Genomic DNA, 10,000 nt, shown 5'->3' with positions numbered 1-10,000 from the left:
AAAACGCATTCAGTGCATACTGAATTATCAGCCTCAGAAGTCTCTAGTGCATTGGAGAGTGCCTTTCAAAAGAGCACAAAGGCTGCAGGATCACTCAGTCCAAAGGTCAGTGATGATGAGGAAGGAAATGCTAGCCAAGATGCTACTACTATGAAGAGCTCCCAAATCCTAAGTCCAACAGCTGCATCCCCCAAAGCCAGCAGTTCAATGGCTAATACTCCTGTGGTTAAGAGTCCACTGGCTACTAGTCCCAAAGCCAAGAGTCCAAAAGGTGCTTCCCCCAAAGCCAAGAGTCCAAAAGGTGCTTCCCCCAAAGCCAAGAGTCCAAAAGGAGCTTCCCCCAAAGTTGGGAGTCCAAGGATCACCTCCACTAAAATCAGTAACCTCAAATTGTCTCCAAAAATGGCAAAAAGCCCCAAATCACTTACTCCCAAAAAATCCAGTCATCATACAGCCAGCCCCAAGAAACTGGAAAAGACTCCCATCAGGCAAAGCCCCACCAAACTGACCACACCCAAATCTACAGTCAAGAAACTATCTTCTCCAAAGACCATGTCCAAAAAGATAACTACCCCCAAGACTTCTCCCAAGATATCAGTGTCCCTAAAGACTTCTCCTGGGAAGCTTGGGTCCCCCAAAACCACACCTAAGAAACTAGGAACCCCCAAAACCACACCTAAGAAACTAGGAACCCCCAAAACCACACCTATGAAACTAGGAACCCCCAAAACATCACCCAAAAAGTTAGATACTCCAAAATCTGCAACTAAGAAGTTGGATACCCCCAAGACCACACCCAAGAAGTTAGATATTCCCAAGACCACACCCAAGAAGTTGGATATTCCCAAGACCACACCCAAGAAGGTGGATACCCCAATAGCTACACCCAAGAAGGTAGATACCCCAAAAACTACACCCAAGAAGGTGGGTTCCCCCAAAGCCACACCCAAGAAAATGGATACCCCAAAAGCTACACCCAAGAAGGTGGAAACTCCAAAAGCCACACCCAAAAAGATTGATACCCTGAAGACCACACCCAAGAAGTTGGATACCCCAAAAGCCACACCCAAGAAGTTGGATACCCCAAAAGCCACACCCAAAAAGGTGGATACTCCCAAGACCACACCCAAGAAGTTGGATACCCCAAAAGCCACACCCAAGAAGTTGGATACCCCAAAAGCCACACCCAAGAAGTTGGATACCCCAAAAGCCACACCCAAGAAGTTGGATACCCCAAAAGCCACACCCAAGAAGTTGGATACCCCAAAAGCCACACCCAAGAAGGTGGATACCCCCAAGACCACACCCAAGAAATTGGGTACTCCCAAGACCACATCCAAGAAAGTCAGTCAGTTAGGGAGACCAAAGCTTGTGCCCAAGAAATTTGGTGTCAAAGTAACTTCAAAAGCCACTCCCAAGTTAATATCCTCAAAGGGACAGAAAAGGAAGGCCAGCTTGACTCCTCAGGCATCAAAATCCAAGAAAACCAAAGTAGCTGTTGCCACCCCAAAGCAAGGTATGACTATAAGTCTGTTTCATTGCAACCCCCCCCCCTGCTCTCTCTCCCTCTCTCTCTCTCTCTCTCTCTCTCTCTCTCTCTCTCTCTCTCTCTCTCTCTCTCTCTCTCTCTCTCTCTCTCTCTCTCTCTCTCTCTCTCTCTCTCTCTCTCTCTCTCTCTCTCCCTCTCTCTCTCTCTTTCTCTCTCTCTTTCTCTCTCTCTCTCTCTCCCTCTCTTTCTCTCTCTCTCACAGTCTTATCTTCACTTTTCTTGTTATTTGACACTATTAATTTATTACAGAAAGCACATCAACAAAAACACCAAAGAAAGTTCAAGCAAAGGTTTTGGGAAAGACTCCAAGAAAGACTCCTCTAAAAACGCCTGGAAAAACCCCGAAGAAGTCTTGGGCTGACGTGTTGAAGCGTGGTCTCATGGCACGGAAGATGCCGTCATCCAAGGCCCAGCGTGCCAGGGAAGTGATTCAGAAGGCAAGAATTCTTAGGGATGCTCGTAAAGCCGGAGGAGTGAAAAGTACTTCAAATACTACATTTTCCTTGGTAAGATTCAGATCATCATTGTGATTATTTTTATTTATTTCGGTGTATGTTAATTTTCTGTGGTATATAATGTGGGAAATTAGCCTGATCAAAAGCATAAGCCTTTTAGACTTTTCATGACCAATTGCCTAATAGAAGTGAAATTTGCTCATTTGGGAGCCCATAGACTGAAGTTGTTCCACCTTTTTATGGCAATTTTTGTGTTTAATGATCCCTATTGCTTAAATGTGACCATTATATAAAAATTACTCATAAGTTAATGTTATCTTGACTTCGTATGAATTTGGATTGAAATTAGACGGTAATCATCTTATTTCAGGAGGTGCCACAGAGCTTTGACTTTAGAACTAATACCACTGGGCATGTCAACTCACCAGCTCCAATCTTCATTTACAAGAAGACAGCAAAAACCCCTCGTGTATTTCGAAAAGGACGAAAAAGCCCCTACAAGACTGGAGCCACAGGGACAGCAGGGAATGATGAGCACCTGGAGGGATTGGCAGGACTCATGGATACCCCAAGCAAAGTGGTTGATTCAGGAGATGGGATGGCACATACTATCAAAGCTAGTAAATCTAGCCCAAGAGTTTCCATGAACCAAATAATGGAAAATTCTTCACCAGAAAGCTCACCTCGTCCTAGAGGACGTCCTCCAAAACAAGCAAGTCCAGCAAAGACACCAGAGGGCACACCTCGGCCAAGAGGTAGACCTCCAAAGCAAATAACCAGTCCAGCAAAGACACCAGAGGGCACACCTCGCCCTAGAGGTAGGCCTCCAAAACAAACTGCAAGTCCAACAAAGACACCAGAGGCCACACCTCGCCCTAGAGGTAGGCCTCCAAAACAAACTGCAAGTCCAACAAAGACACCAGAGGGCACACCTCGCCCTAGAGGTAGGCCTCCAAAACAAGGTTCTCCAAGTCCAGTTAAAACTGCAAAGATGTATTCACCCCATAACATATCTGAATCTACTGAGAAAATAGATGCTTCAAGCCCTGCTGAAAATACAATGCAACCAAAATCTCCACAGCAAGTAAGCATTACAATTCCAGTAAAATCTCCAGAAGGACTAACACCAAAACGTAAAGGAAGGCCACCCAAATATTCAATGACACCAAATCTGAAAACTCCTCCAGGACCTTCGGCATCAGATTTTGAAGATTCTTTGGGTGCATCACCAGCACTTTTCTCTCCTTGCACTCCAAGCATTGTCAGCAATAGTTATTCTTCAGTTAGAAAGAGTATGTCTTGTGTTAATACTCCATCATCATATGGTAATACCACAAACTTTGATTTCTCCTCCATTAAAACACCAGATGTGACAGAGGATAAATTCATATCACCACTTGTAACACCTGCCCTGGCCAACAAGACCCCTGAGCGTTTATTGCGAAGTGGAAAGTCTGCTTTGGCCTCACCAGAAGATATACCCCTAGAAACTGATGCCACCACCTTTGACTTTGAGTGTGCTGACACTCCAAATGTTTCCCAGGACATTTTTGTTTCTCCAGTAAGCATAAAATCAAAGACATCACCTGAATTGAGAGGTTTGAAGTCCTTGTACAAGAAAAATAATGCTACAGACTATAATAATGTTGAGGGAGTGAAGAAGCTAATGTCAACACCAAAGCCAGATACACTGTCAAGCAAATCTTATACAGATGTTGCTGCTTTGAGAAACTTGATGAAAACCCCCAAAACAATTCCTGAGGAAGAAGCTGATGACACCCACTTTTCAGGAGTAAGGAAATTACTGCGGACCCCTAAACCTGCTCCTGAAAGCCCTCAATCTGATTATTCAAATGTTGCTGGTATCCATAAGCTGATGAAGACACCAGCACCAATGGTTGAAGAGAGGGAAGCTGATGATTCTCACATAGCTGGAATCAGGAAAGTCTTGCGAACACCAAAACCCAATCCAGAAAGCCCAAAAGCTGACTACACAAGTGTCACTGGATTGCGAAAGCTAATGAAAACGCCTAAAGCTAATGCTCCAGAAGAGCCAATTGATGACTCTAAACTTTTTGGTATTGGAAAAATGTTACGGACGCCAAGAAATACTGAAAGCCCTGAAGCTGATTACACAAACATACATGGAGTGCGCAAGTTAATGAAAACACCAAAAGCTTCTGTTCCAGAGCGTGAAGCTGATTACACTCATATTGCAGGGATTAGGAAAGTACTGAGAACACCAAAGCCTACACCGCCATCTCCAAAAGCAGATTATAATAATATTACTGGGGTGAAAAATCTACTGAAGACCCCAAGAGTGGAAACAGTAAATCAAGCTGATTATACTGATGTTGCTGGGCTGAAGAGGTTATTAAGAACTCCTCATAGTGCCAAAGAAACTACAGAAGCTGACTACACTAATGTACAAGGATTAAGAAACCTAATGAAATCTCCAAGACAGAAACCAGAGAATGTGGAGATGGAAGCAGATTACACTGAGCCCAAAGGATTAAGGAATCTGATGGGTACTCCCAAACAAAAGCGTCCTGAACCTCTGGCAGATTACACCAATGTAAAAGGCATAAAGGGATTGCTCTCAACCCCCCAGAATCAAATTAATTCACCAGAAGCTGATTACACCAATGTGCATGGGGTAAAGAGCCTTATGCGAACACCCAAATCACAAGAATATTCTTTGGAGGTTGACTTACAAGGCTTAGGGCAGTTGATGAAAACACCTTTGACAGATCAAACTAATGTAGTGGTCGGTCAAGTAACAGAACTTGTACGCCAGACTACCACACCAGCTTCAGGTAGAAAGTCACGAAGAGCTCCAAAAGTTATTAGTCCAGCAACAAGCTCACCCTCTGAAAATGTACCACCTGTAGAGACACACAAATCTCACACAGAGGTAGTTCAAGAGCAAGAGCTCGATGAAGGCCTAACACCGCGAAGAACTCGCAGAACTGTTAAAGTAAATGAAACTGAAAGCAATACACCAGTGAGACGCGGGCGATCCCGTGTAGTTAATACTAAGATTGAAGTGGCAGAAGAGTCTCCAGTTACTTCAACTCGTAGCCGCAGGGGTAAGCGTGGAACTGTGCCTGAAGAGGTAGCTGAAGTACCACAGAAGAAATCAAAGAAGCGGCAAAATCAGGTGGAAGAATCAGTTGATTTAAATGATGGTTCTGAGGAAAAATTGCAGGAATTGCTAGTTCCCTCTGACATTCAAGAAAAGGAATCAGAGGAAGTTGAAGAAAAGAAGGCTTTACCAAGAAGAGCTGGCCGAAGCCGCAAGGATGCAGATTTACAAAATGAAGGCAGTAATAATGACGCAGAAGTGACAAAGGTTTCCACACCAGTGAAAAGAAGACAAAAGCAGTCTGAAGAAATGGAAAACAAACTCTCAGTGAAAGATGAGTCTGTGGCAATGGAAACAGTCATAGATGAGCCTGCAAAATCATCTACACCAGCAAGAAGAGGACAAAGACGGGCTCAATCTAAGAAAGAAACTGAAACTGAAGAAGCAGTTCCATCTTTAGATGTACCAGCTGTAAAGCGTACAAGAGGAAAGGCAACCAAAGAAGAATCCCCCAAAATTTCAACACCTGTGCGAAGGGGACGAAGAAAAGCTCAGGTAGAAACTGAAACGGAAACAGAATCCCAGGAATTTTCTTCTGAAACACAGAAAAATGAAGAGCAAATGAACAAGGATGAAGATCTGCCAAAGCCAGTAAGAAGTCGTGGTAAAAGAACACGTGTGGTAGAGTCTGAGGAAGTTAATACTGAAGAAGTGAAGCCCCCAACAAGAAGAGGGCGTTCACAAAAGACTGTAGAAGAATCGGACACAGAAGGAGAAAAACTGGTAGACAGCAAGCAGAGAGGTGGAAGAAGAGCAGCAAGTAAACAAGAAACCTCAGAAATTACTGAAGAAGTAGTTAAGAGTGTCAGTAGTGGACGCGGTCGTGGTAGGAAGAAGGCTGAAGAAGTAGAAAAAGAGAGCGACCCGGAAACAGAGCAGCCAATCACAGTCAGAAGACGTGGTAGAGCAGCAAAGGCTGTTGAAGAACCTGAGGTGACTTCAGAAGCTCCAATGACAACCAGCAGGAGAGGTCGCGGTAAAGTTGCCAGTACAAAAGAGGAGGAAGGCGAGTCCTCTCAGGAACAGGTCAAAACTACTAGCCGAGGTCGAGGCCGAAAACAGACAACAAAGGATAATGAAGAAACCATTGTAGCTGAACCTGAAGAAAAGACACGCAAAACAAGAGGCAAAAAGGAGGAGCCTGCAAAAATTGAGGAGTAAGTCCATTTCATTTCTCCTACTTGAAATTTGATTTCAGCATAAAAGCCTTGGCAATGCATATTTTCATCATTTGTGCAGTAATAATAAAATAAAGCTTCAAAATTATTTACTTTATTAACTTTTCTTTCCAGGGAAGTTGCACAAACCTCTACAAGATCTAGACGAAGAAATGATACAGAGGAGCCTGTGACAAAGTAAGTAAAATAAGAAAAGATACTATCAAGATCTTTCCTTCTGTTCTAAAATATGGTGTGTAATGGTGGTATGAAAGAGTGTATACACACACCCATTCTTTCTCTATCATCATTACTGATAATAATATAATGTTATTATACTATCAATATTAACCCTTTCCCGACGGGGCACTCGCTACGCGAAGACCCCTATGCCGGGCGATTGCAATATTGCATTGAAATCGTCACACTGGCATGACGCCCCGGCATCGGGAGTTTGGCTGACGCACCGTCGTCATAGGGTTAATAGCATTTTACTTATAGTGATATAATGGAAATGATATAACAGTAATAATATATTGATTATAATAATATGATAGTAATAATAGAATGGTGGTGGTGATAATAATAATTGATAATTAACAACAATAATAATAATAAAAAAAATAATGACAAGGATAATAATGGTAATAATAATAATAATGATAACAGTAATAATGATAATAACAATAATATTGATAATAACAATAATATTGATAATAATAATAATATTGATAATAATAATAATAATAATGATAATAACAATAACAATAACAATAACAATAATAATGGAAATAATAATAATTATAATAATGATAATAATAACAATAACAACCATAATAATGGTAATAACTATAATAAAGGTAATATTAATAGTGAGAAAAAATAACTTTCTGAAAATCAGTTGCTTAGCAAGTCCACCTACTAAAACTCAGCCCTGGTCCACCTCCTGTTTTGTTTACATTACACTCCCTGAGGCTAGGCACATACAGGTTGGCTTCATAGCATTTTGAGTGATGTTAGAACTGCATAATAATAATTAACAAATTTCAAAGATGATAAAGTATAGATCCTCTTTGTCTGAAAATATTAAGGAAGGTATGGGCAAACAATGCTTAAGGTATGGCTCCTCAAGTCTCCCAGATTGTGTTCCTTGACCAGAGTCAGATGAAGCTAGTGGAATCCCAGCTTCAATTGTAGGTTGTTTTCAGTAGTTTAGTATTCATTTGCAATTGATTTTGTAAACATATTTTCCCTCCCTAATACTCAATTTTTTTTTTCCAGGGTGACTAGACAGACAAGGTCACGGAAGTAAATTAGCAGTACAACTGTATACCCGAGTACCTGCCTGCATTTACTGCAATAGAATAACTTCTTTTATTCTGTCAAAAAGTTATCTTAGTTTTACTGTCATGATTTCTACAAACTACATGATATAAACAGATTTTCAAACACTTTTTTAAGATTAGATCTGTAGATATGTTAGGGGTTTTAATTTTTCTATTATGTATTTGTAAAGATATTTTTTGTCTTACTGACAAATAAATAATTTTATGGGGAGATCTCTTTATGGTTACTTTTACCATTGGGATTTATATTTTCTGGTAACCAGATATCATAGGAAGACAATTGTAGGGGGGGGGGTATTTAAAAGTTTGTAGAAACAATCTTTCTAGATTGTTTCTGTTAAGGTTTGGCCTGTATACAATTTTTAATATCTTAAAAGCATTAACATTGTTCATTATTGCAAAGCTTACAATACCTACTGTCTCTTACATATTTTAATTTCCTTTATATGTGCAAGATTTAAAGGTTTAGAAATAAGTGTTTTCTTTCCTTTTTTTATTCTTTATAAGCTAACAGAGGATGTTCACATAAGGAATTAGTTTAAAGCATGTAGATAGCAGTCATTAAATTGTGAACATGTGCCTTGTTTTATTACCATGGAAGAAAATTCAGAAAATGAATCTGTTCCTGAGAACTACAAGACATGATGCTAAAAAGAAAACCAAGCCTAGAAAAATCAGCAATTTATCAGTGTTCTCGCGTCGACCATACTTGTTAAGTATCTTGCGAGCTTGTCCAATAACAGAACCCATGGTCTTCAGTTCCTCTTGAGTTGTGCCAATTGTCTGGGACCCTTCAACTGTAATAATTAAAATGTTCATTATTTACATGTTACAGTTGTCTATACTCATTCTCTACCAGTAAATGTCAATATATATTAGAATGTTAGTCTAAATTAAATGTAAAGGAGGAAAATCAGCTTAAACACCTGGAAATATGGTACTTAAATTACATCTTTTTTTGTTTTTCCCTAGATATTTCCTATTACATGAGAAGAAATTGCAGTATTCCTTTATCAAAGAGATTACATTTTCCTAAAAAATAATTGAGGTAAATCATATTCTGACAATACATATAATCAATGAAGTTGCAGTATTTTCTAAAATACCTTTACTAAAAAACTAAGAGAAGAAAAGACATTTGTATTGACACAATGCAAGGTTTTGGTTTGTCTGAATGCTATGAAAATTAAAAATATACATTTTTATATTTGAAATATCTTCTAGTTTTAAACAATACCTATAAATAGAAAAAAACACTCATCCTGCCATTCAAGTAGTAGATGACATGCTATGAGCAAGTCACTTAGTTGAAAATATGTTCTTGTGAAATGGCTGAAGATAAACAAGGATCATATATAAGCAGAAACTATCTTTAACACAAACATATGGACAGAAGTTCTAAGCCTGATATGCCAATACCTAGTAATGAGCAACCTGTATGTATGCTAGTACATAAGGTCTTCAGTAAAAATTCCTTGATCTATATAGTATTATTTGGTGAGATTTTCAAAACAATCTTCCCAGGTATTAACCGGGGTTTCCTGAGTAACACTGGCTGGTTGATGTGATGTTAGAAATAGAGAAACTGTGAATAAAACAATAATCACAGGTTCTCCATTTCTGACATCACACTGTGGAAAGATTGCCTGTCTGGACAAGGCCTTACACTTTGACAGCCCATATCTTAAGATGTGCAGCCTGGGGTGGGCATCCTAAGATGCGTGTTTTCCATTACTTTTTCAACCACTGGTATGAGATATTTTTTGTGTCATAGCACTATGATATTATTAGCACTTAACTACACAAATGATAATAAATAGACCAACTTCAATAATTGGAAAAATGCAGTATGAAAGTGTTCCCATCCTGTAAAACATGTAGCCTGTGTGGGTGAATAGTCTGAGGTGTTAAGCCTGCACGTATCAAAATATCCCAGTGTTAGGACCAGGTGGTGCCAAGACTGCTCTAGTGTTATTGGGTTGAAAGAAAAAAGAATAATTGTTTTACTACTTTTGCTCTTATGCAGCTGATAATTAATATTTCTATATATATTTTAAGATCTATATATTGCTAATTCAGATTTAATTATGGTGTTTTATATATAAGATTACAGTTAATTACCTGAATTTTGAAATGGACGCATCACTAGTTTTTTGCTACAAGCAAATTTTATGCATGTTTAACAAGAAGTACTGTGAAATAGCACAATAGTTAGTGAAGAATATAGATAAAAAATGGAGATTATAATTCAAAACACCTTAACTGCTAGGATTATTATTATGAAATAAGCAAATATTTGTAGTAACTGTTCTGATGGCAGATGCTCAATTTATAAATACTTTTTCCCC

The 10,000-nt window shown here is 39.4% G+C and overlaps 2 protein-coding genes across 5 annotated transcripts in view; one reads left to right on the top strand and one right to left on the bottom strand.

Moving 5' to 3' along the window:
* The window catches only part of LOC122262071 (uncharacterized), a 14,774-nt gene extending 6,545 nt beyond the window's left edge, over nucleotides 1-8,229 (top strand). For 2 of the 4 annotated variants that reach the window (XM_086550138.1, XM_043029995.2), the window contains exons 4-8: nucleotides 1-1,516; nucleotides 1,799-2,055; nucleotides 2,375-6,306; nucleotides 6,442-6,504; nucleotides 7,588-8,229. The exon at nucleotides 1-1,516 is cut by the window's left edge and continues 410 nt beyond it. In XM_086550138.1, coding sequence (XP_086406264.1) covers nucleotides 1-1,516; nucleotides 1,799-2,055; nucleotides 2,375-6,306; nucleotides 6,442-6,504; nucleotides 7,588-7,618 — 5,799 coding nt within the window. In that variant the 3' untranslated portion in view covers nucleotides 7,619-8,229. The remainder of the gene's footprint in view (nucleotides 1,517-1,798; nucleotides 2,056-2,374; nucleotides 6,307-6,441; nucleotides 6,505-7,587) is intronic. The other 2 variants (XM_086550137.1, XM_086550136.1) reach the window with 2 other exon arrangements.
* The window catches only part of Sec20 (vesicle transport protein Sec20), a 12,289-nt gene continuing 10,419 nt past the window's right edge, over nucleotides 8,131-10,000 (bottom strand). The window contains exon 5 of the mRNA XM_086550140.1: nucleotides 8,131-8,449. Within this exon, the coding sequence (XP_086406266.1) occupies nucleotides 8,259-8,449 (191 nt within the window). The 3' untranslated portion in view covers nucleotides 8,131-8,258. The remainder of the gene's footprint in view (nucleotides 8,450-10,000) is intronic.

This window comes from Penaeus japonicus, unplaced genomic scaffold (assembly GCF_977035675.1).
Source record: "Penaeus japonicus unplaced genomic scaffold, GWHDUDI00000001_assembly GWHDUDI00000023, whole genome shotgun sequence".
NCBI lineage: Eukaryota > Metazoa > Arthropoda > Malacostraca > Decapoda > Penaeidae > Penaeus > Penaeus japonicus.
This window is presented reverse-complemented; position numbering and strand designations above follow the sequence as displayed.